The 27,401-nt window shown below is 50.4% G+C and overlaps 1 protein-coding gene across 1 annotated transcript in view; it reads right to left on the minus strand.

Annotated features, from left to right (window-relative positions):
• Positions 1–27,130, minus strand: part of plxna3 (plexin A3) — a gene marked incomplete at both ends in the record, with an annotated part of 131,111 nt that extends 103,981 nt beyond the window's left edge. Inside the window, 2 exon segments of the mRNA XM_080527515.1 lie at positions 21,096–21,278; positions 25,862–27,130. Coding sequence (XP_080383641.1) covers positions 21,096–21,278; positions 25,862–27,130 — 1,452 coding nt within the window.
• Positions 27,131–27,401: the final 271 nt, after the last annotated feature.

The raw sequence follows: 27,401 nt of genomic DNA on the forward strand, positions 1-27,401 counted from the left end.
TCACGGACAAACACTCCGTAGTAGAGTGGTTCTAGTACACTGGACATATGTAGCCAATTGACGGAAATCCGTGGCGACTTGGAAAAAATTTACGGAAATCCGTCGTAGCGACAGAGAACTTTAATCCCTGCATATTGACCATATATGACCATATATAACTAGATATGACCATATATGACCAGATATGACTAGATATGACTAGATATGACCAGATATGACTAGATATGACCAGATATGATCCAGATCTGGGTTTCCGTTAACCGGTAATTACCGTCTTTGTCCGGTAAAATATGTTGAAGTCCGACATATTTAAACCTCTTCGGTCATAATGTCCGGTGAAAATAATTCCCTTTAAGCATGAAACACGCACTGGCGCTCAATACAAAGACGTAATTTGACCGAAAACTAGAGGGTGGCAACATAAAAAAATAAATAAGTGTGCCATTGTAACAGGTTCGGGCACAGAGGGAACATGACGCGTTCCCCACAGCCATGTTTACCCGTACCTCCGCCGTTCTGTTCGTGGTGATTTGAGAGGCAATAGATAATTTTTGCCCCGCGCATATTGCCCTGTAATTAGACCACGCGACCACAGCTCCGTTGTGTCTCTTATTGTCCAAATGTTCCCTGAATTTTAGCTGCATGTTTTTCCAGCATGTAAGTTGTCAATAAAAATTCGACTCCCCTTCTTTCCCCCTGCCAATACTGTGTCGTTTGTGACATTTACCAACGTTTATGCTATCAATAGTTCGAATCTAGCGTTAGATGCGAGGCTGCTCGGGAACATTATTTGTTTCACAAAATAGCCTGATTTAGTTGACCATGAACATCAGAGACTAGACTACATTACGAATGTTCATTTAAAATACTCTATAGTGAGCACTGGTATAAGAACATGAACCAGAGAACAGCAGTAAATGCAAGAACCCACAGTCGTCGCTGATGATGTTGCATTTTCGATTAGGATACGCTTACGGGATTAAAGCGACGGGCGAAGAGAGAGGGAAGGGATTTCCAGAAATCCAAATGTCCCGCTAAATTCGGACCAATCACAAAACTGTTTTGCAAGCGCGTCGCCGACGAGGTTAATTGCAACATTGTAACATATTGTAACTTACTACATCCTAAATCGGAACGAAATGTAGGTCTGAAAGCGGCCTAAACTAGCTTCAATCTGATTTTTTTATGTTCTCCGGTCATAAAGTGGACTGAATCAATTAGTGGCGGAGAAAATGTATTCGTGGCGGCCCGCCACGAATAAATGCATATAGAGGAAACACTGTATTAGAGTTTAATTTGTGCCACTAAATTGAAATAGTCCACGGGTGTGTATCCCCCCGATACATCCTCCTCATTCTCATACTCCCGAGTCCGAGCCCTAAGTATGATTTGACAGGCAGCTAGACTTAATGCCTTCCCAATCAGCGAGACGTGGTTATAGAAATTACGTTGTTTTATTGATAAAAAGGGTAAAACTGGAAAGAGAATATAGAAAACTTACATTACTGTCGTGAAACTATTTAACACACTTCAGTTAACGTAATGTGGAGTCCGTTCATTGATCGATCGATGCAGTCCGTTCAAATAGCCATCAAAAGCTAAACTAGGCATACTTAAAATTACCAATTACATCCACAAATCCCATTAATGCAATTGAAAAAAACATCTTAGCCTACAGTCGTAATTCAAAGTAGCAAAGGTGACTAGGCCCAGTGTGGCGCACGTGCAGCCCTGGACAGTAGCGCATGCGAATCATGAAAGCCTATATTATTATATAGTTCGCCTCTAATCGTATCGGATGAGAAATAGACATTAAATGGCATATATAGGCTACACAACAGCTAATCACCGCGACAAACACCTATATTATATTTGAATATGATGACCGGAATTTCTCCCGTTTGTCCGACACATTGAAATCTTTCCGGACACGTTGACCAGCAGCAATTTTTTCTAACGGAAACCCTGATCCAGATATGACCAGATATGACTAAATATGACCAGATATGACTAGATATGACCAGATATGACCATATATGACATGATATGACCATGTGTGACCATATGATGTATTGATGCTCTAAGCCAGGGGTCAGGGCCATAGAAGGACCCTGGAGCAGTTAGTGGTTCAGTGCCTCGCTCAAGGACACCTCGACACGTGGCCAGCCGGGGTTCGAACCGCCGAGCTGCCGACCTTGCGACCATTAGACGGCAGCTCTACCTCCTGAGACACAGCCACCCTATCTGGGACCTTCCAGATGGAGAGAGAGAGAGAGAGAGAGAGAGAGAGAGAAAGAGAGACAGAGAGAGAGAGAGAGAGAGAGAGAGAGAGAGAGAGAGAGAGAGAGAGAGAGAGAGAGAGAGAGAGAGAGGGGAACAAAACCCCATCTTCTCAGATGATTATGTTCTCCATGTCCCCTGTGTGTCCCCTGACAAAACAAACCACATCTAAATGACATCACCCAACCTCTCTCTCTCTCCCTCTCCCTTCCCTCTCTCTCTTTTCTCTCTCTCTCTCTCTCTCTCTCTCTCTCTCTCTCTCTCTCTCTCTCTCTCTCTCTGTCTAAAGAAGACCCTTCTTCTTATCGGGGTTTATAGACATGTGATAAGTCATGTGATCTGTCATGTGATAGGCCAGGCTGAGGTCTTATCAAGGACATGGGCTGTGGAGAAGGAAGAGAAGGGAGAGAAGGAAGAGAAGGAGAAGACTTCATTAAGCAGGTCTCTAAGTCTCTATGTGATCGGCGTGGGGGGGGGGGGGGCTGGTGGTGGTGGGGGGGGGGCTGTCACACAGACAGGCTTTGTGCCGTCCTGCTTTGTGGAGGAGCAGCAGCTTCCTGCCTTCCCTCCTACTCCCCCCCCCTCCTCCCTCCCCCCCCCCCCCCTCCCCAGAGACAAAGAGGACACTAACACAATGAGCCGTAATCAGGGAATTATCAGAAGCACAAGACAGATTCGTTTGACAGATTGGGCGCCCTCTCCTCTCTCTTCCCTCTCTCTCCCCTCTCTCTCTTCCCTATCTCTTCCCTCTCTCTTCCCTCTCTCTTCCCTCTCTCTTCCCTCTCTTCCCTCTCTCCTCTATCTTCCCTCTCTCTCCTCTCTCTTCCCTCTCTCTCCTCTCTCTTCCCTCTCTTCCCTCTCTTCCCTCTCTCTCCTCTCTCTCCTCTCTCTTCCCTCTCTCTCCTCTCTCTCCTCTGTCTCTTCCCTCTCTCTTCCCTCTCTCTCCTCTCTCTTCCCTCTCTCTCCTCTCTCTCTTCCCTCTCTCTTCCCTCTCTCTTCCCTCTCTCCTCTCTTCCCTCTCTTCAGTCTCTCTCTCTCTCTCTCTCTCTCTCTCTCTCTCTCTCTCTCTCTCTCTCTCTCTCTCTCTCTCTCTCTCCTCCTCCTCTCTCCTCTCAGAGCCACGAAACACGTCTTTCTTTCTTCCTTCCTTCCTTCCTTTCATCTGTCGGAGGGAGGGAGGGAGGGGGAGACGCTGCGTCTCTCTAACGCAGGCTGACAGGTAGGCTAACACGTTCCAATTAGCCTTCCTGTCGTTAATAAACCTCAGCTATGACGGGTTAGAATGTTCAACACTTAGAAACCTACTGTATGTCAATAACACATCATATCTGTACGCCGCTACTGGGCATATCACTACAAACTCTACACACACACACTCCCCCCTAACACACACACACACACACCCCCACTCACCCCCTTTTAATACTGTTCATTCTGTTTAATACACAGCCCCCCCCCCTTTTAATACCGTTCCTTCTGTCTAATACTGTACATAAGACTGTAACATTCGCTTCACTGCTCAAATCAGGCTAAAGAGAAAAACACCCCTCCCCTCTCCTATCCCCTCTCCCCTCTCCCCCGCCTCCCTCCCTCCCTCTTTTCGGGGGAGAATGACCTAGTTCTAGGTGCCTGGGTTAATGTCGCTGAGCAAAATAAGAACCCTCTTCACTCCCTGTACTCCCAGGTCCTCCCACACGCAGCCCACAACCCCCTGCACTCCCAGGTCCTCCACTAGACGTCCCACTACCCCCTGCACCTCCTATACACACCCTCCCACAACCCCCAATACTCCGACGTCCTCCCACATGCATCCCACAACCCCCTGCACCTCCTATACACACCCTCCGACACCCCCCTGCACTGACATCACACACCAGCAGGGAGAACCATCCTCTGAGAGAACCGAGGCCAAGGGGTGGGGGGTGGGAGGGTGAGGTGTGCTATGGGGGTGGAGGGGGGAGGTTGGGTGACTGGGGAGGGTGGGGGGGGCAGAGGGGAGGGAGGAGGGGTGATACACAATCTGGAGCAGACACTGTTCACCGGGGGTGGGGGTTAGGAGACGGCGTATGAATTAATTTGTGTGAAACTTTGGTTTTTTTCTGCAATATGGTATCGTTAGCTCGATGAGCTTATCCCCTTTTAACAGGGCTCCGGTTCTGTTCAGACAGAGGCGCTATGGTTCTGTTCTCTTCAGAGAGAGAGAGGCGCTAAAACCCAAACGTGCGAAGCTGAAATCAGACTTCTAATTGGAGCGTCTGGTCGCTGCTCCCAGCCAGGAGGATCGGAGGAGGTGGCTAGGGTCTGCTTGCGGAGGAGGCTAGTGTCTGCTAGCCCATATGTCCCTCCCTCCCAGCTAGCTAGCTAGCTGCCGCTAACAAGATCCTGTGAGCTAGCTAACCCGAGCTAATTATCGTCGATGACGAACCGCCGTGTCACCAGGCTACAAATCACAGCTCACGACGACGCCCTTACTCTCCCAACGGAGGCTTCGACAGGGTCAAAGGTCAACAAGGACGGATGAATGGCTTTGAGCCGAGTTGTACTAGACGACGTGTCCGCCTGGCAGCTTGGTGTTTGTTAGTTAGCTCGTCAGTTTGTTTGTTTGACTCGTTTGTTTGTCTTGTGTATCAAACTGAAAACACAAACGGTCAGGTCAACAAGGACAAACTCAACCAGGGAGATTATTATATACAGTTTCTGGTTTCCCAGACTGAGAGGTTGACTTTATTCCGGCACTTCAAAGCGTCTCGTGATGGATTATTCTCTGTCAGAGGAGCAGGAAATAGTCTGAATAGCCGTGAATAAAGTCCAGCAGCAGCGGTAGCTGCCTGCCAGCACATGGTGGTGAGCCGGTGTTTAACAACCATCGCCCTCCCTCCGCCACTTCCTGGTTCGAGAATGAAAATAGATGAAGGAGAAGAAGGAGGGAGGAGGAGGAGAAGGAGGAGAGGTGGAATCTACATCTGGATTCTGTTTGGTCAAAGTATGTTCAGAAAGCCAAACTTTCAAACCCACACATGCTAGGCAATGATAGTTTTGCTTTAGAGACGTGCTGCCTGCCAGGGGAGGCTGGGGGAGGCCGGGGGAGGCTGGGGGAGGCCAGGGGAGGCTGGTGGAGGCCAGGGGAGGCTGGGGGAGGCCAGGGGAGGACAGGGGAGGCTGGTAGAGGCCAGGGGGATACTGGGGGAGGCTGGGGAAGGACAGAGGAGGCTGGGGGAGGACAGAGGAGGCTGGGGGAGGCCGGGGGAGGCTGGGGAAGGCTGGGGGAGGCCAAAGTTTGGTCAAAGTATGTTCAGAAAGCCAAACTTTCAAACCCACACACGCTAGGCAATGATAGTTTTGCTTTAGAGACGTGCTGCCTGCCAGGGGAGGCTGGGGGAGGACAGGGGAGGCCGGGGGAGGCTGGGGGAGGCCAGGGGAGGCTGGTGGAGGACAGAGGAGGCTGGGGGAGGCTGGGGGAGGCCAGGGGAGGCTGGTGGAGGACAGAGGAGGCTGGGGGAGGCTGGGGGAGGACAGGGGAGGCTGGGGAAGGCTGGGGGAGGTCGGGGGAGGACAGGGGAGGCCAGGGGAGGCTAGTGGAGGCTGGTGGAGGCCAGTGGAGGCCAGGGGAGGCTGGGGGAGGCCAGGGGAGGCTGGGGGAGACCAGGGGAGGCTGGTGGAGGCCAGGGGAGGTAGACAGAACAGAATGAGGAACGGTATCAATCTCTCAATCTCTCTTTCTATCTCTCTTTCTCTCTCTCTCTGTCTTTCTCTCTCTGTCTGTCTCTCTCTCTCTCTCTCTCTCTCTCTCTCTCTCTCTCTCTCTCTCTCTCTCTCTCTCTCCTGTCTTTCACACAACTCATGACCGACATCCAACGCTGTCATACAAGGCTGTCTGTCAACCACACATTCCACAGACACACACACACACACACACACACACACACACACTAAACTAGAAGAGTGGAGTGTCTTCAGCGTCTGAGAGCGTGCAGAGAGCTACTTGAATCACGTATTCAACTGGACGCAGAACTGGAACGTAGTAGACGTGATCCGAACGAGACAGGCGCGTGAGACTGATATATACCTTATATATATCTGCCATATATCATATCTATATCTGCCATATATCATACCTCCACTATAATCGCTACCTCCACTATCACTGCTCCCTAATGCGTCTATATCACAGCATGTACATTTGATAAGTAAGTAAGCTAGCTAAGTAAGTAAGTAAGTAAGCTAGCTAAGTAAGTAAGTAAGTAAGCTAGCTAAGTAAGTAAGCTAGCTAAGTAAGTAAGCTAGCTAAGTAAGTAAGCTAGCTAAGTCACTACTCTGGCTGATGTGATGTGGGTTAACTAGCCAACTATTTATTTAAGTAATAAATAGTATTTATTACTATTGTTTTTCCCTGCTTCTCTGCGCATAGGAACTTTATGCATTTTTAGAGGTAGTGATCTTGTCATTTTCTCTTCTTGTGCGACATCGACATCCAGCGATCTTTGTGCGTCAGTACACACTCCCCCATTGTGAAGAGTGGTCGTGTAATTCGACACCTTGTCGCGCTAAAAGTAGGTGAAAAAACGTCGCGCCTCTAGTGTTAACATCAGCGGACCAAACCAAAAGTACCAAGTGAGAAACTCCTGGCTGTGATTGGTTAACTTGTTCCATGTGAAAACGTCTTGCGTCAGACATGCGTAACCCTTCGCGTGCCGGACCAGGGAATGTTCAGGCTTCTGTTCACACCTAAGCCTTCCCCCTAAATTCCATGGAATCTCACAAGGTCCTGCTTGATCGAATTTCCCTGTAAATTCTATTCAATTCAATTCAACTTTATTGGCCATGTGCAGTGCACTAGGAACATGACTTGGTATTCTCCATGCTGAACAAGCTACAGTACACACAACAGCAAGACCACAACATAACAATACTCAAAACACACAGTATATACAGCACCAATACGAGTAAATAAATATACTGGACAACTCAGGTTTTTGACCTGATGGCCCTGTACCGCTGTCCAGAAGGGAGTCATTAAAAAAAGCTGTTCAAATTCAAATCCAAATTCAAATCCTGTTCACACATACACCGCACCAGGTAAATTCCATGGAATGTACTGGGAAGGCTGGTATGTGTGGAAGGGGTTAAAGAGGCTCCGTGAAGAAAGTTCCCTCTCACCATTGGACCCTCAGTTAGCGTAGCGAAGCGCCAGAGCGTCTCGCTGGAGGAATGTCGAGCCGTGTCCAACATTACCCTCTCCTCCTTTTCATCTCCTCTCCATCCCTCTCCTCAATCCCTCTCCTCCATCCCTCCCACCCTCTCCATCTCTCTCCTCCCCATCTCTCCTCCCTCCCTCCTCTCCTCCCCACCACCCTCCCCTCCCCTCTCCCTCCTCTCCTCCCCATCTCTCCTCTCTACCACCCTCCCCTCCCCTCTCCCTCCCCTCCTCCCCATCTCTCCTCCCTACCCTCCTCTCCATCCCTCTCCATCCCTCTCCTCTCCTCCCCATCTCTCCTCCCTCCCTCCCCTCCTCTCCCTCCCTCCTCCAGAATGTCCGGGTGTGTGCAGCGTTAGCAGGTATGCTAGCAGGAACAGGGTGGGGGTTGTGGGGCAGGAGGACAGGAACACACAGGCCGTCTTTGTCCGTCTCTCTTTATTAAATAACTAATGTCTAATCTGTCTAATCGCACCATGTGACCGCGGGAAAATCTGCGGGGAAATTTCAAGAAGAGAGAGAGACCCCCCCCCCTCTCCTCTCCCCTCTCCCTTCTCCTCTCTCCTCTCTTCTCTCTCCCCTCTCCCCTCTCCCCTCTCTCCCCTCTCCCCTCTCCTCTCTGCTCTCTCTCTCTGTCTCTGATGGTGAGTTCTGAACAGACTCTTCATTGAAGGTACTGAGCTGTCTGGACCCTCCGCTCTGAACACAGGACCTCTTTAACACGCCAAGAATGTTCTCTCTCTCACACACACACACACACACACACACACACACACACACACACAGCATGCTGGACGGAGCTGATGGGTGGAGGTGGTGGAGGTGTAGAGGTGCTAGTTGGAGGTTGTTGCATCCTCAAACAGTCGGTTTTATTTATTTCTTCTCAGCTAGGATACAGATAATAATAATAATAACTTTAATTTATATAGCGCCTTTCAAAAAACCCAAGGATGCTTTACAAGGGAATGGTCAGACAGACAAAACAGAAAACAAACAAAGCAAAACGGAAACAATGACTAGGGGCCAAAGGCCTTGGAGAACAGATGAGTTCTGAGGGCTGATTTGAAGGAGATATGATACAGATATGGCTTTTTTCGTGAACCACCCAGTTCCCGACTGTCTCAACCAATCACCATAGAGTGCATCAAAACAATGACTGTTATTGGTTGAACATGTACTTTTAAACAGAGGTGTGACTGTTAGCGGTTTATAATAATAACTGCATACGTCATGACGCATCTCAACACACCAGAGGTGTGGAGGTGGAGAGAGTTGGTAATAATACTTCAAGAGAATTTAAAGTACCATGTCTCAAACACACGCTCACACACACACACACGCACACACACACACATTCACACACACACACACACACACACACACACACACACAAGTATTAGCCAGTGCTACCGCTAACTATGGTTGTGCCTGGTGGTGTCCGTCTGCGGCTCTGAGCCCAGAATACCCAGCATGCACCAGGAAACCTCCCTGATCTGTCCAAACAATCTATCTCCTCTGCTGACCTCCGCTCTTGTCTGGCCCTGTAGCAGAGGGAGGGAGGAGGGGGGAGGAGGGAGGAGGGAGGAGGAGGGAGGGAGGGAGGAGGAAGAGTGATGGGGAGACCTGGTGTCTCATTTACACCCCTGACACACTCCCAAGGTTAGAGAGAGAGGGAGGGAGAGAGACAGAGAGAGAGACAGAGGCAGAGGGAGAGAGAGAGAGACAGAGAGAGACAGAGAGAGAGACAGAGACAGAGAGATAGAGAGACAGAGAGAGACAGAGCGAGAGACAGAGAGAGAGAGAGAGGGAGAGAGAGAGAAAGGGAGAGAGAGAGAAAGAGAGAGACAGAGACAGAGAGAGAGAGAGGGAGAGAGACAGAGACAGAGACAGAGAGAGAGACAGAGAGAGAGAGAGAGGGAGAGAGAGAGAGACAGAGACAGAGAGAGACAGAGAGGGAGAGAGAGAGAGAGAGAGACAGAGACAGAGAGAGAGAGAGACAGAGAGAGAGGTCTGTCTGTCTCCTCAGGTGCCAGCTCCTGAATCACTAGGCAGGAGGTGTGTGTGTGTGTGTGTGTGTGTGTGTGTGTGTGTGTGTGTGTGTGTGTGCCCACCCAGCCCAGACACAGGTGCTTAAGTGCTGCTCCTAAACACCCTGTGTTTATGACGGCGGGGGGGCGGGGGTGTGGGGTGTGGGGGGGGTGGTGACCTTACATCAGGTTACGAGGCCGCTCTTTAAACGATGAAGGAAAACGTCCAGATGAGACACAGCCTGGATGGAGGGTGTGTGTGTGTGTGTGTGTGTGTGTGTCTGGGGGGGGGGGGGGGGGGGCAGACTGCCTACAAGCTTGCCAACAGACCTCAGGTATGGCCTGGGTGTCACATGACAGGACAGGGCTGGTACATCAGCTTTGTGAGGGAGGGAGGGAGAGAGAGGGAGGGAAGGAGAGAGGGGGGGAGGGAGGGAAGGAGGGAGGGAGAGGAGGGAGGGAGAGTGGGAGAGAGAGAGACAGAGAGACAGAGAGAGAGAGAGGGGGAGAGAGACAGAGAGAGAGACAGAGAGGGAGAGAGAGGAGGAGCAGTGACCTGACTGTACATCTGGAAGTGGTTTCCCTCCAGGAAGCATGTCTGACTGTCTACTGTTTAACACCTCTCCTCTCCTCTCTCTCTCCTGCCTCTCTCCTCCCCTCCCTCCCTGCTCCTGTCAGCCAGGGGGACATCTCCCTCAGAACAGGAGGTGGTCTGGGAGGAGAAGAGGAGGAGAAGGAGAGGAGGAGGAGGAGAGGAGGGAGAGGAGGAGGAGGAGAGGAGGAGAGGAGGGAGAGGAGGAGAAGGAGAGGAGGGAGGAGAGGAGGAGAGGAGGGAGGGAGGCTGCTGCCGGCTGTCTGACTGCAGCGTGAAGGTGACTCTTCTGGAAGGTGACTGACCTCCAACCTCTGGTGAGACAGGACCAGACAGACGCCTGCCCACGCATGAAGCTTAACGTTTGTGTTCCTTCCCTCGTCGCTGTGTTCAACATCAGAACCAGAATGAACGACCCCACAATGCAGATTTGTAGCAATCCGGGGCTTCCTCAAACTGTCGCCATGTTCACAACTCTGCTCGCCACGAACAAACATCTGAACTAGAAGCACCTGGCGTTCCAGACCAACTCCATAAACCGGAAACCAGCAGAAACCCAATAAACCGACATTCACTAGTGTACTGAACCGTGGAAGGATGGAGAATATAATATAAAACCCAGAACCATCGCACCCCTAGTGTGGAGGTGTGTGTGTCATGTTCCTACAGGGTGCTGAGGTTCATGTTTGTGTGAGAACATCTTGTCTCCCTGGATCTCCTGAGCGCTAGCCTAGCTAGCTGGACTGACAACAGGTCTACACCCTAACAGGACGTTTCCGTGGCGATGCTCCACTGCCTCCAACAACCTTGACGAGGTCAAGAAGAAATCGGGTTCATTGTAATGCAGGAGTGTTGGATAGAGTTTCCTCATCCCCTTCCTCATGCATCACAATGAAGGTAGAGGTCTGGTAGAGGATGCTGGGTATTGTAGTTTATTGTCAGTGCCCTCTGACCTCGACACCTTAACACCGCCTTTACCCTCTGACCTCTACGTGTTGCCGTGGCAACCTCACACACGTTTACTGTGTGATGTTAGTGGATCTGTTTAGGAAGCCTTTTTATAACTTGGCGAGGGACAACAGGTGAAAATGTGCCTTCTGGCTAAACCGAAAAGGCATATTTACATAAATGTTGTTTTTACAAAAAATCGAAACAGCAAGAACAGCACCAATGGCAACAGCACCCATGACAACAGCACCCATGACAACAGCACCCCATGACAACAGCAACCATGACAACAGCAACCATGACAACAGCAGGACACGCCTAGCAGCAACATGACACAGTGATGTGAAAGGCGTCAACATCAGGCCTGCTCCTACGCTCCACCACTACCTCAGTACGTTCATGTTGGATCGCCTCCAACACACACACACACACACACACACACACACACACACACACAGACACAGACACAGACACAGACACAGACACAGACACACACAGAGAACAATGCCCAGCTCCAGACACCAGGCTGTGTCGTGGTGATTAACGTCCTGTAGCAGATTTCCTCCTGATCAAACCTGAGAGGGGCGGCCCTGCTCGTAAACCTGCCGCTAAGCTACGCTACGCTAACACTCCTCCTCCTCCTCCCTCCTCCTCTCCTCCTCCTCCACCCTCCCTCCGCCTCCTCTCCTCCTCTCCTCTCCTCTATTTACACACAACGACCACTAGTTGGCACGTGTGTAAATTAGCCTGCCTCCTACACAGAAAAACAGCTAAATAGCTTCATACTAGCTTATCCTGGTGTGGTTTAGAAAATGTAAGGATACTGGGTGGTAGAACGCACATATCTAGGACAAGTCATGAAAGGAAGGTCTGAAATTTGATCGAGTGCAAAGATAACATTTTTCTTTACTCACAGGGTCAAATGTACCCTCCTTGACTCACAGGGTCAAATGTACCCGCATGGCTGTTCTAGTGTTAACATCTGCAGTGTCTGGCTTCACGGCCGCTCCGGTGATAAAACACACCTGACAGAACTGCTGCTGACTCACACACACACACACACACACACTCACACTCACACTCACACACTCACAGAGAGACACACATACACACACACACACACACACACACACACACACACACACACACACACACACATACACCCCTCGCCCGGAGGAATGGAATGAAGCAGAGAGGACTAGGAGCAAGTCACCCCCCCCTCCCCCAATTCCTCCCCCCTCCCCCACTTCCCCCTCCCGTCCTCACCCCCCCTCCCCCCACCACCACCCCCCCTCTCTCACCCCCTCCTCTCTCCCCCCCCCCCGCCCCCCCCAGCCTTGTAGTCCATATCCATATCTCCATGCTTCGGTTGTAGCAGATTCTCTGTGTGTGTGTGTGTGTGTGTGTGTGTGTGTGTGTGTGTGTGTGTGTGTGTTCAGCTGCTTGGCTACATGGACCTGCCTCTGTATCACACAGGAGGGAACCTCAATACTGTATAACCCTGCTACCACACACACACACACACACACACACACACACACACACACACACAGCTGCTCATTACCTGTGCTACAGTACAGGTGCACCATCACATGACACACAGACACAGACACACAGACACAGACATACACACACACACACACACACACACACACTCAGACCTGCTCTAACTCTCCTGGCTCCTCTCCTGGTGATGTCATGGTAGTGATGTCATCATCACACTCCAGAGAAAGCGATTGGAGGGTATGACAGGGGGGACAGGAAGCAGGAAGCACTAGAGGCTCATGGGTGATTTCCGCCAGGGGGAAAACTTAGCGGCTAGCGCCTCTCTACTGCTGCCAAGACAAACAGGCCCTCTGACAGGAGATATGCTGTAATTACCCAGCATCCTCTCTGACTGGCCCAGCTCTGCCCTGACAACAGGGACTGTTAACACCAACACAACAAGACCACCTCCCCCCCAGCCTCCCCTGGTGTTCTACCTCCCCCAGCCTCCCCTAGTGTTCTATCTCCCCCAGCCTCCCCTGGTGTTCTACCTCCCCCAGCCTCCCCTAGTGTTCTACCTCCCCCAGCCTCCCCTAGTGTTCTATCTCCCCCAGCCTCCCCTGGTGTTCTACCTCCCCCAGCCTCCCCTGGTGTTCTACCTCCCCCAGCCTCCCCTGGTGTTCTACCTCCCCCAGCCTCCCCTGGTGTTCTACCTCCCCCAGCCTCCCCTGGTGTTCTACCTCCCCCAGCCTCCCCTGGTGTTCTACCTCCCCCAGCCTCCCCTGGTGTTCTACCTCCCCCAGCCTCCCCTGGTGTTCTACCTCCTCCAGCCTCCCCTGGTGTTCTACCTCCCCCAGCCTCCCCTGGTGTTCTACCTCCCCCAGCCTCCCCTGGTGTTCTACCTCCCCCAGCCTCCCCTGGTGTTCTACCTCTGAATTAATAACTCTCCTCACTTTCCTGGTCATGCATGGCTTCAACACAGCAGCCCAAACTCAGCACACCCCCCTCCCCCCCAGACCCAAACCTTCCTCCCCCCATTAGGAGTGTGTTGGCACACACATAATGCTAATTACCATCTTTTTCAACACACCCTATGAATTTATGATGCTCTTCATTTAAAGCAACTTTCTTTTCACTTAGGTTTGGGAGAGACAGAAAGAGAGAGAGAGAGAGATACAGAGAGAGAGAGAGAGAGAGAGAGAGAGAGAGAGAGAGACAGAGAGAAAGAGAGAGTGTGTGAGAGCGAGAAAGAAAGAGAGAGAGAGAGCGAGAGAGAGAAAGAGAGAGTGTGTGAGAGCGAGAAAGAAAGAGAGAGAGAGAGAGAGAGAGAGTGTGTGTGAGAGCGAGAAAGAAAGAGAGAGAGTGTGTGAGAGCGAGAAAGAGAGAGAGAGAGAGAGAGAGAGAGAGAGAGAGAGAGAGAGAGAGAGAGAGAGAGAGAGAAAGAGAGTGTGTGAGAGCGAGAAAGAGAGAGAGAGAGAGAGAGAGCATAAATGCCTCAGGGCATTATCTATCCATATACAGTATAATGCAAATAAACAACAACATAATATGATAGTGGATCTCCCTCACAGACCCTGCCACCAGCAGAGTTACCTCATAACTAACCAGAGGGGGACCTCATAAACTATCTGAATCGAAAACAAAAACAGAAGACTCCTCTTCCCAGGAGAACACATTATAACTAAGAGTTAGCCTGGAGGAGTGTGTGTGTGTGTGTGTGTGTGTGTGTGTGTGTGTGTGTGTGTGTGTGTGTGTGTGTGTGTCCGTGTGTGTGTGTGTGTGTGTGTGTATGGGAGCGTGTTTTCATGTGTCTCTGGGGACCAAGATGGCGGTGACACACAAGTGTGGTGGAATTCAGTCTGACGCATTATAATTACCCTGCCTCTCCCACCACCATCCTCCCAAACACTCCCCCCCCCCCCCAAACATAACCCTAAACCTCCCTAACCCTAACACGACCCAAACCTCTCATTTCAGAACTTTACCAACACACTACGCTACCAACTAGGGCTGCACGATTAATCGATTTCAAATCGAAATTGCGATTTGAAATGAAATAATTAGCAAATCGCAACGCCTGCAATTTGGGATACGTTATACAGCGCGTCGGACTCAATGTTTTCCCCTACAATTGCATTGGGGGGGCGGGCACCCAACCCGAATCTGGCGACAGTGGCAAGCCCATGGGCTCGTTGGTAACGTTAGTCCATCAGTAGTCTCACATAGCCAGACCTATCTCCATAGCCAGACCTATCTATCTCCACACTTCACATAACCAGACCTATCTCCACACTTCACATAACCAGACCTATCTATCTCCACATTTCACATAACCAGACCTATCTATCTCCACACTTCTCATAACCAGACCTATCTATCTCCACACTTCACATAACCAGACCTATCTATCTCCACATTTCACATAACCAGACCTATCTATCTCCACACTTCACATAACCAGACCTATCTATCTCCACACTTCTCATAAACAGACCTATCTATCTCCACACTTCTCATAACCAGACCTATCTATCTCCACACTTCTCATAACCAGACCAATCTATCTCCACACTTCACATAACCAGACCTATCTATCTCCACACTTCACATAACCAGACCTATCTATCTCCACACTTCACATAACCAGACCTATCTATCTCCACACTTCTCATAACCAGACCTATCTATCTCCACACTTCTCATAAACAGACCTATCTATCTCCACACTTCGCTTCGCGCTGTGCCATCGCTGGAGAATAATTATTTTGCGTGAGTGTGCGCGTGACACGAGAGAGTTTGCAGGGTGAGATGTCTGCAGATGAAAGTAAGCAAGTTGAAACGTTGACCTACCAACTACCCACAGAACCAGACAGAGCTGGTCTCTCACAGAACCTCTCTCTCACAGAACCTCTCTCTCACAGAACCTCTCTCCCACAGAACCAGACAGAGCCTCTCTCTCACAGAACCACGCAGAGCTGGTCTCTCACAGAACCACACAGAGCCTCTCTCTCACAGAACCACACAGAGCCTCTCTCTCACAGAACCACACAGAGCCTCTCTCTCACAGAACCACACAGAGCTGGTCTCTCACAGAACCACACAGAGCTTCTCTCTCACAGAACCACACAGAGCTTCTCTCTCACAGAACCACACAGAGCTTCTCTCTCACAGAACCACACAGAGCTGGTCTCTCACAGAACCACACAGAGCCTCTCTCTCACAGAACCACACAGAGCCTCTCTCTCACAGAACCACGCAGAGCTGCTCTCTCTCACAGAACCACACAGAGCCTCTCTCTCACAGAACCACACAGAGCTGGTCTCTCACAGAACCACACAGAGCTGGTCTCTCACAGAACCACACAGAGCTTCTCTCTCACAGAACCACACAGAGCCTCTCTCTCACAGAACCACACAGAGCTTCTCTCTCACAGAACCACACAGAGCCTCTCTCTCACAGAACCACACAGAGCCTCTCTCTCACAGAACCACACAGAGCCTCTCTCTCACAGAACCACACAGAGCTTCTCTCTCACAGAACCACACAGAGCTGGTCTCTCACAGAACCACACAGAGCCTCTCTCTCACAGAACCACACAGAGCTGCTCTCTCACAGAACCACACAGAGCCTCTCTCTCACAGAACCACACAGAGCTGGTCTCTCACAGAACCACACAGAGCTGGTCTCTCACAGAACCACACAGAGCCTCTCTCTCACAGAACCACACAGAGCTGGTCTCTCACAGAACCACACAGAGCCTCTCTCTCACAGAACCACACAGAGCTGGTCTCTCACAGAACCACACAGAGCCTCTCTCTCACAGAACCACACAGAGCCTCTCTCTCACAGAACCACACAGAGCTGGTCTCTCACAGAACCACACAGAGCCTCTCTCTCACAGAACCACACAGAGCTGGTCTCTCACAGAACCACACAGAGCCTCTCTCTCACAGAACCACACAGAGCTGGTCTCTCACAGAACCACACAGAGCCTCTCTCTCACAGAACCACACAGAGCTGGTCTCTCACAGAACCACACAGAGCTGGTCTCTCACAGAACCACACAGAGCCTCTCTCTCACAGATGGAAGGACTCCAACCCAACACAACTCAGACTCAACTGTAAACATGACCCCTGACCCCTGACCCTGACCCCTCGCCCAATGGCAGCCGGGTTATGTGAAAAGCACACCGCACAGGCTAGCTAACCCACCACACAGGCTAGCTATCCCATCAGCCACCACACAGACTAGCTATCCCACCACACAGGCTAGCTATCCCATCATGCACCACACAGACTAGCTACGGACTGAGGTGAGGGGTGTGTTTGGACCTCTGCAGCGTTTAGGAATATAGTTGTTATTGTAAACAGCGTGGGCACCGCGGGCCAGGCTGACTCACGACTGTTTGTCTTCTCAGGGTGGGGGGGGGGGGGGGGGGCAGGGTAGGGTGGGCGGGGGGGCAGGGGGGGGGGGGCAGGCTGTGGGGAAGGGGGGCAGGGTGGGTGGTCATGACTCTCTGGTAGGGTTCCATACATTCTGGAATATTGTTTATATTCTTTTTTATTGTATTATTATTACTTCAGGGAGTGGTACCAAACGATTAAACACAGGAGAGAAGTACAGTCCCACCCCCCACCCCCTACTCCCACAAAGGTCCCTCCCCCCACATAACTCCAACCACCCCCCTCCCCACCCCCCACCACACAGGACCCAATGGAAGCAGCAAATAGATGAGTCTACAGTAAGGACTTGAGAGGAGTGAGGGTTGACTGAATGTTGTTATTATTCTAGAGGGTTCCATACATTCTAGAACCTTCTGGTGTCCACAAACCCAACGGTTGGCACGGTGACGGAGGAAGCATCTGACCATGACATCATAAACGTGTCGTATTTAGCCATGACATCATCATGTTGAAAGGGAGGAACAAAAGGAGTCGCAAAAGGTAACAAGTCACTGGTAATAACTAGGGATGCACGATATTATCGGCACCGATATTTATCGGCCCGATAATGTGAAATTAATGTTATTAAATATTTATCGGTTTTATTACATTTTAGCCGATATAGAGCCGATAATATGAAGCCGGAAATATTTCTGGTTCCGGTTGACGCGCTCATGCTGCTGCGCCTGCGTACAGCCACGCAGTGTAGAGACGAGAGCGAAACATGGCTTCCCCGGTGTGGACATTCTTCAGAGTTTCTGAGGCAGATAGTGCGTTTGCAATTTGCAACACATGTTCGACAAAAGTTCGGAGAGGAGGGCAAAGGTCTACGAGTTACAACACAACGAATCTCATAAGTCACCTTAAGATTCACCATTGCAAGCACGCTGTATGGAAGGAATATGATTTTGGCATTGAATACAGCGATGAGGGAACGAAAACAGTTAACAGAAACGCGTGTCGCAGAAATGCTTCACGCGTGTCGTATATGCACATAATATGCGCACAATGCATATATGGGCTACACCACTCGCATACGAGAGCCCAGCCCTTTTCAGTTGCTTTATTAAACATACTAGTGTAGCCTACTATGTGCCTTGTGTCATGCTGTTTATCTGCTAAGCAGCCATTTGGCACTAGTTTCTGTAAAAGTTCTATAAAACTTTTGGTTCTTTAAAAGTCTTTATTTTTGTATTGACTGATGCACTTTATTTATTTATTTTTTGATATTTTATTTATGCATTTTCAATTTACAGGGATAGACAAGATGCACTTTATTTTTGACACTTTTTTGATCTAATTACTCTTAGGTGAGCCTTTTTTGTTTTCATAAAAGGAGGCCAGATCTTGGCTAAAAAAAGCATTGTGCACTGTCTATAACAGATTCTGTTTGTTAGAGGAAATAATAAATGAACATTTGAAGAGTCAGAAGTGTTCTCTTTGTTGTGTTAACAATAGTGATGTAAGTTAGATTTGGTGAGATCACTATGGAATATTAAATCATCAATCTTTGCTCACTACATAGCCTTTCTTACCTTCAGGTGTGCATGAACTACAGGTTATCAACTGTGAAATTATATCTGTTTTCATATCGGTTATCATATCGGTTATCGCCCACGAGAAAAGGGTAAACATCGGTATCGGTAGGAAAAAAATGCATATTGTGCATCCCTAGTAATAACCTGGTTATAAACTCTTATTATATTAATATAATAACAGTGTTTATAACCTGTGACTTAATAGAATAAGTGTTTATAACCTGTGACTTAATATAACAAGTGTTTATAACCTGTGACTTAAGTCCCTGGTTATAACTGGTTATAAACACTGTTAGAACTCGTTCAGGCTGCCAGTTGTGTGATGATGTTTCAATTAAGCGATAACCCCAGATATGGTCAATATGGGGGGGGGCACAATGGGAGGGGGGGGGGGGGGGGGGGCTGGGGGGGGTAGGAGCAGCACACAGGGGAGGACCACGGCCATATGGACCAGACATCCCAGCTGGGGCGTCACTGGCGGTTAAACAACAAATGCGAAAACTGTTAAAAGAAACGGATGACGGAGGTATTTGTTTAGTACACAGGTCGTGGTAGTTTCTGGGTAATAAGAGTTCCCAAAAAGACAAAACGCTGTGACAAACACATCTGCTGTTTGGGGGAACATCATACCAGGTGATCTAACCGCGCCGATAATATCCTTATTAAATCACGGCTTTGAACCCCTCTCGGCCAATCAAAATGCTTGGTTTGATCAACCTGTACTGTAGCGCTCACGACGTCACAACAACAACAACAACAACAACAACAACACCACCACCATCACCGCTGGTCAACGTATCTTCTTCAGAAACAAAGTGAAACTAGGCCACAAACATCTTAAAACATACATATGGATAGATGGATATATATATTTTATCAAATCTCGTCACCACGGACTTTACAGTTGAACATCATATTTGGGATAAACAAGCTGGTGTAGAGCAGCAGAAGAGAGAGCCTCCACCTCCACCCAGAGTGACTCAGACTTACTGATGTCTCTCATCTATTATAAATGACACAGAGACAGAGAGAGACACAGAGAGACACAGAGAGACACAGAACGAGACACAGAGAAACACAGAGAGACAGAGAGAGACACAGAGAGAGACACAGAGAGAGCCTCCACCTTCACCCAGAGTGACTCAGACTGACTGATGTCTCTCATCTATTTTAAATGACACAGAGACAGAGAGAGACACAGAGAGACACAGAGAGAGACGCAGAGAGACAGAGAGAGAGACAGAGAGAGAGACACAGAGAGACACAGAGAGACGCAGAGAGAGAGAGAGAGAGAGACAGAGAGAGACACAGAGAGAGAGAGAGAGACACAGAGAGACACAGAGAGACACAGAGAGACGCAGAGAGAGAGACAGAGACAGAGAGAGACACAGAGAGACACAGAGAGACGCAGAGAGACGCAGAGAGACGCAGAGAGACACAGAGAGATACAGAGAGACACAGAGAGACAGAGAGACAGAGAGAGACAGAGAGAGACACAGAGAGAGACAGAGAGACACAGAGAGACACAGTGAAACACAGAGAGACACAGAGAGACACAGAGAGAGACACAGAGAGAGACGGAGAGAGACGGAGAGAGACGCAGAGAGAGACAGAGAGACACAGAGAGACACAGAGAGACACAGAGACACAGAGAGACACAGAGAGACGCAGAGAGAGACACAGAGAGAGACAGAGAGATACAGAGAGACAGAGAGACACAGAGAGACACACACAGAGAGACAGAGAGACACAGAGAGAGACACAGAGAGAGACACAGAGAGAGACAGAGAGAGACAGAGAGACACAGAGAGACACACACAGAGAGAGACAGAGAGACACAGAGAGAGACACAGAGAGAGACAGAGAGAGACAGAGAGACAGAGAGAGACACAGAGAGAGAGACAGAGAGACACAGAGAGGCACAGAGAGAGACAGAGAGACACGGAGAGAGACAGAGTCTCTCCACCCAGAGTGACTCAGACTGACTGATGTTTCTCATCTATTTTAAATGACTGAGCCGACGATCAGCTGAGCTGCTCCCCCACCGACCACGGGCAGCTAAACATAGAGGCACGATAAACCGCCAACTCAAGTCAGAAAGGCCGCGGTGAAACGCTCCCAGAACCAGAGTGAGGACCATCGATCTGTTTCCAGCCTCCGTGAAGAAGAGAGAGAGAAGAAGAAGGAGAGGCTCTGAGCTGAGACCTCCGTCCCCCCGCTCCGCTGCCAGCTGCAGCGGGACTCAGTCCAACAAAAAAAGAACCATTTTGTAATATTTCCTCTCCAGAAAATGAGATGTCAGAAATATCACATCATCACAATGCATTCTGGGGGTGTTGGAGATGGAGAGCTGGAGAGCGGCGTGCTGCAGCGAGGCCTTGTACAACACCGCCATGTTGGACATCCTGACTCCTCACAGGGCTGCAGGAGAACCACTGATCAGACCCACTGCCAAGGAGCACGACTTGAAAAGGATTCCCAGAATCAGAACCTTTTCAGAATCAGAACATTCTCAGATATCAGAACCTCCACAGAATCACAACATCCCCAGAATCACAACCTCCCCAGATCAGAGCCGTGTCTCCTACCTTCTTCAGGTGTCCGCTGCGCGTTCCCACAAACACCACAGAGTGGTCCCCGTAGGTGTAGGCCGCCACCGCGCCCATGCCGTCCGTCCGGTCGTCGTACAGGGGGGTCCCCTCGATCACCCGCAGACCCCCCAGGGGCTGGTTCAACACCAGGCCGCAGAAGTCGTCGCCGATCTGCTTCGGCTGGAGAACGACAACAAACAAGCAGAGAGACGAGGTGAGAGACAGAGAGACACAGAGAGACACAGAGAGAGACACAGAGAGACACAGAGAGACACAGAGAGACACAGAGACACAGAGAGAGAGAGAGACAGAGAGAGAGACAGAGAGACACAGAGAGAGACAGAGAGAGAGAGACAGAGAGACACAGAGACACAGAGAGAGAGAGAGAGAGAGAGACAGAGAGACAGAGAGAGAGAGAGACAGAGAGAGAGAGACACAGAGAGACACAGAGAGACACAGAGAGAGACAGAGAGATAGAGAGAGAGAGACAGAGAGATAGAGAGAGAGAGACAGAGAGAGACAGAGAGAGAGAGACAGAGAGAGAGAGAGAGAGAGAGAGAGAGACAGAGAGAGAGACACAGAGAGACACATTCGCCATCCGCCCACAGTACAGAAAATGGTGGTGTGTGTTTTTTGTGTGAGAGTTTTCACGACACACACGATCAAGTTATATGCTGCTGTCTATATGAGTTACTAAGACAGGAAACAATTTGTTGTGTATCAAAACAGTACTTTTTAAATTCAACCAGAAAACCCCATAACGCTCCAAGGATGAATGACAGGGCACAGACAGGAAGTGAGGTCATCAAGCAGAGGCGTTTGCTTCCGGGTGGGGGGGGGGGGGTGTTCGGGTGGGGGGCGGAGCTTAACCTTGTTGTTGTCGAGCTCTCTTCTGACGGATTAAAACATGAAGCGACACCACAGGTCCCCCGGGGTCCCAGAATGCACGCTGCCTCTACCCAGAACGCACGCTGTCATTATGTGGTCAAGAGCCGCCGCTGTGCATAAGAGCGCCTAATAATACCCATGATGCCCTGCTCTCCATAATCACCAACACATTTACATCAGCTATGAGGGGAACCCTGGTGCTGCTACTAATAATAACAACAACACCCTCCCCCTCCCTCCCTCCCTCCCCTGTATAGATATAGATATATTTATTTATTTATAGCCTTCCGGAAGCACAGTTTCTTCCACGGTCGTGATTTACAGTGAGTCCTTGAGAGCAGCGTCTAACGAGTGGCGTTAAGCTCCTCGGAGCAGAGGAGTAAACGATCACAACTTAGTGTGTTTGGAGTCGCCTCAGGCCTGCTGGGAGCTGGACAGGATCTGCTTACTGCAGTAGTAGGATACTGTTTCAACAAGTTACATTTAAGACCTTTTTAGTCCTTTTTTAGACCTCTTTGGATAGAATGTTTGACCTATCCGCGAAGCCATATGATTTTTGTCAGCCTTCGAGGTGACGAAATTAGGGATTTCACTGCCATACAGACAAAAAAGAAAGCGAATTGGCTTTTTTTTGGTTCCAGCTTGATTCATTTCCTCGTAAATAGATGTGGTCGGACTGATTTCCTTGCAGGATGTCATTTTTAAGACCTAGCGCCTCCTTTTTAGACCGAATAACTGAAATTTGAGACCTTTTTAGGCCTTATGAATTGGATTGCTGGATTTTAGACTTTACGGCTTTTTAAGACCCCTTTTTAAGACCCCTAAGGCTTTTTAAGACCCCTGGGAACCCTGGATACTGTGTGAGACAGAGAGGCGTGCTTAAACGCCGTGTCTCACAGAGGGGATCTGGGGAATGCGTGCAGGAGATTGCAGCAACACTGGAAATCAATTTGTCGGAAAAATGTCTGAGAGAAATGTTTTTACCACGTACCGGAGATTGTTTTGATCGCTTATCAAAAACTAGAAAGATAGAAGACACACACACACATACGCACACACACACACACACACACACACACACACAGATGTAACCTAATATCTCTCATACGTCTTATATTTATCCATTTATTCTGACATCCATACGTTCATATTTCATATTGATTTTGTATTTGTTTCAGTTTGTTTTGTATCTCGCCTCAGTTTCCTGTAAAACAGTTCATCAAGTTTGTAAAGCCTGTGTGAGACGCAGTCTGGCTGTGAATCCATATTTACATATCCACATTTAAACAGCATACAGTGGGGCAAACAAGTATTTAGTCAGCCACCAATTGTGCAGGTTCTCCCACTTAAAAATATGAGAGAGGCCTGTAATTTTCATCATAGGTACACTTCAACTATGAGAGACAGAATGGGGGGAAAGAATCCAGGAAATCACATTGTAGGATTTTTAATGAATTAATTGGTAAATTCCTCTGTAAAATAAGTATTTGGTCACCTACAAACAAGCAAGATTTCTGGCTCTCACAGACCTGTAACTTCTTCTTTAAGAGGCTCCTCTGTCCTCCACTCGTTACCTGTATTAATGGCACCTGTTTGAACTCGTTATCAGTATAAAAGACACCTGTCCACAACCTCAAACAGTCACACTCCAAACTACACTATGGCCAAGACCAAAGAGCTGTCAAAGGACACCAGAAACAAAATTGTAGACCTGCACCAGGCTGGGAAGACTGAATCTGCAATAGGTAAGCAGCTTGGTGTGAAGAAATCAACTGTGGGAGCAATTATTAGAAAATGGAAGACATACAAGACCACTGATAATCTCCCTCGATCTGGGACTCCATGCAAGATCTCACCCCGTGGGGTCAAAATGATCACAAGAACGGTGAGCAAAAATCCCAGAACCACACGGGGGGACCTAGTGAATGACCTGCAGAGAGCTGGGACCAAAGTAACAAAGGTTACCATCAGTAACACACTACGCCGCCAGGGACTCAAATCCTGCAGTGCCAGACGTGTCCCCCTGCTTAAGCCAGTACATGTCCAGGCCCGTCTGAAGTTTGCTAGAGAGCATTTGGATGATCCAGAAGAGGATTGGGAGAATGTCATATGGTCAGATGAAACCAAAATAGAACTTTTGGGTAAAAACTCAACTCGTCGTGTTTGGAGGAGAAAGAATTCTGAGTTGCATCCAAAGAACACCATACCTACTGTGAAGCATGGGGGTGGAAACATCATGCTTTGGGGCTGTTTTTCTGCAAAGGGACCAGGACGACTGATCCGTGTAAAGGAAAGAATGAATGGGGCCATGTATCGTGATATTTTGAGTGAAAACCTCCTTCCATCAGCAAGGGCATTGAAGATGAAACGTGGCTGGGTCTTTCAACATGACAATGATCCCAAACACACCGCCCGGCCAACGAAGGAGTGGCTTCGTAAGAAGCATTTCAAGGTCCTGGAGTGGCCTAGCCAGTCTCCAGATCTCAACCCCATAGAAAATCTTTGGAGGGAGTTGAAAGTCTGACAGCCCCAAAACATCACTGCTCTAGAGGAGATCTGCATGGAGGAATGGGCCAAAATACCAGCAACAGTGTGTGAAAACCTTGGGAAGACTTACAGAAAACGTTTGACCTCTGTCATTGCCAACAAAGGGTATATAACAAAGTATTGAGATTAACTTTTGTTATTGACCAAATACTTATTTTCCACCAAAATTTGCAAATACATTCTTTAAAAATCTGACAATGTGATTTACTGGATTTTTTTTCTAATTTTGTCTCTCATAGTGTACCTATGATGAAAATGACAGGCCTCTCTCATCTTTTTAAGTGGGAGAACATGCACAATTGGTGGCTGACTAAATACTTTTTTGCCCCACTGACTGTATGTGAGGTTATATAAGGTTATACGAGTGCTTCAGAAGTAAAAGTCTGTTATATTCTTCAATATATTCATAAGGCGTTTGGGTCTATTTAAACTAATGAGGTATGGAAGAAATATGCCACTGGTAAACCCAGGGATAATATAGCCTCCTCACAGGCTGAGGGAGGGGAGGGATGGGGGGGGGGCTCAGGGTGGGGGGCCGGGGGGGAGGGTTGGGAGGGGGGGAGGCCCGGGGTGGGGGGCCGGCGAGAGAGAAGCGGCTCCATCTGAAGGGAGGAAATTACTCCAGACAGTGATGATGAAGAGGAAGAGGAGGAGGAGGAGAGGGAGGGAGAGGGAGGAGGGGGAGGAGGAGAAGGAGGGGGAGGAGGGAGAGGAGGAGGAGGGGGAGGAGGGAGAGGAGGAGGAGGGGGAGGTGGAGGAGGGGGAGGAGGAAGAAGAGAAGGGGGAGGAGGAGGAAGAGAAGGGGGAGGAGGAGGAGGAGGTGGAGGAGGAGGAACAGGAGGAGGAGGGGGTGGAGGAGGAGAGGGAGGTGGAGGAGGAGGAGGAACAGGAGGGGGAGGGGGAGGAGGAGGATAGGGAGGAGGGGGAGGAGGAGGGGGAGGAGGAGGGGGAGGAGGAGGGGGAGGAGGAGAGGGAGGAGGAGGAGGGGGAGGAGGAGGAGTAGGAGGAGGAGCAGGAGGAGGAGGAGGAGGGGGAGGAGAAGGAGGAGGATAGGGAGGAGGGGGAGGAGGAGAGGGAGGGGGAGGAGAGGGAGAGGGAGGAGGTGAGGGAGGGGGAGGAGAGGGAGAGGGAGGGGGAGAGGAGGAGGAAGAGAGGGAGGAGGAGAGGGAGGAGGTGGAGGAGGAGGAGGAGAGGGAGGAGGAGGAGAGGGATGAGGGAGGAGGAGGAGGAGGGGGAGGAGGAGGAGAGGGAGGAGGTGGAGGAGGAGGAGGAGGAGAGGGAGGAGGAGGAGAGGGATGAGGGATGAGGAGGAGGAGGAGACGACTCACCGTGTTGATGCAGGGCAGCTCCTTGTTGAGCAGCCAGGGCAGCGCCAGCTTGCCCTCTCCGCGGTAGCAGGACTTGATCCTCTCGCGCATGGCCAGGTTGATCTGGTGCAGCGTGAACAGGCACAGGACCGTCTCCCTGGGAGGATTAGCCCGGTTCTTCTGGCCCTGGGAGAACACCACGAACAGCACGTCCTCGTCCTCCGACAGCCCCAGGGCCTGGGCCAGCATGCGGCCCGGCCGGTGCTTGTAGGCCGACTGGACCAGCCGGTACTCCAGGCCGTCCTTGGTGCAGCCCAGCGGGAACTCCACGTAGGAGTAGAACTCGGTGTCGTCGGAGCACATGCGCACGATCTTAGACGTGAAGAACTTCTCTCCGGCCGCGTCCATCTGGGTCAGCTGGATGTCCAGTTGCAGCGTCAGGAAGTAGATGTAGGTACGGCTGGAGAAGCCGTAGACGTAGTAGATGTCGAAGGCCGGGTAGAGGGAGAGGGTGTCGGACGGGATCTTGATCTGCGACGACACAAACTCGTCCTGGTAGACCAGAGAGAACATGTTCACGCTCTCCTCGTCCGCCACCAGCTTGCGGCTGGAGAGAGTCGGGAAATACTCGGACTTCCCGTCGATCGCCGCGCCGATGAACAACCGGCTCCCTCCTTTGGTCGTCTTGTCCTTCTTCTTCTTCTCTCCTCCCAACGTGGTCGTCCCCCCTCCCTCCTCGTCCTCGGCGTCTCCCACCACCACGCCGGCCATGCCGTCGGCCTCGCGCGCCCCGGAGAGGTAGTGCTCCTTGCGATGGTGCGGCTCGCCCAACTTGAAGAGGTCATCCAGGCGCAGGAACTGGCACACGCCTTGCCAGATGCTTCCGCACGCCACCAGGCGGTCGCCCGCGTAGTCCACCAGGAGGAGCTTGTTGACGTTGTCGGAGGAGTCCAGGCGGTGGGCACAGGCGCGCACGGTGGGCGGAGGGTAGCAGCGGGCGTTGTCCTCCACCGGGCCCGTCGTGTGCGAGCGCATCTCCGTCAGGTTGGCCGACAGCTTGAAGACGCGGTTCACGGCGCCCACGTAGACCTCGCCCGTCCGCCGGTGGACCGTGAGGTGGGTCAGGCTGGTGTCGGGGACCCGGTAGAAGGTGGTGGGGGTTTTGGGGGACACAGGGGGAGGGAGCTTGGGGTTGGGTGCCGTGGGGAAGGCGGCGGCGGTGATGGTGCCGGGAGGACCAGGGTGGAGACAGATGAGGAACGCCAGGAGGCATTTAACGGGCGCTGCCATGGTTAAGAAGGTTTGGTGGAGGAGGAGGGGAGGAGGGAGGGAGGAGGGGGGGTTTAGAGCTCCTTATGTGAGCTTTACTGCAGTGCTTTTTCTGTCTCGGCTTCAGTGGTTCATGTCTGAAATAGAAGAGAAAAAAGGAGGAGAAAGAAAAAAAAAGAAATGAGATGCATTAGTCAGAGAATGGATTATGCAGCCAGAGTCGGCAGTCGCGTCCACTCTTTAAACTTTATGCGCTGCAATAATTTAGCAACAACAAAAGTAGGAAAATTAC

This window comes from Nansenia antarctica (assembly GCF_963989245.1).
Source record: "Nansenia antarctica genome assembly, chromosome: 3".
Classification (NCBI taxonomy): Eukaryota; Metazoa; Chordata; class Actinopteri; order Argentiniformes; family Microstomatidae; genus Nansenia; species Nansenia antarctica.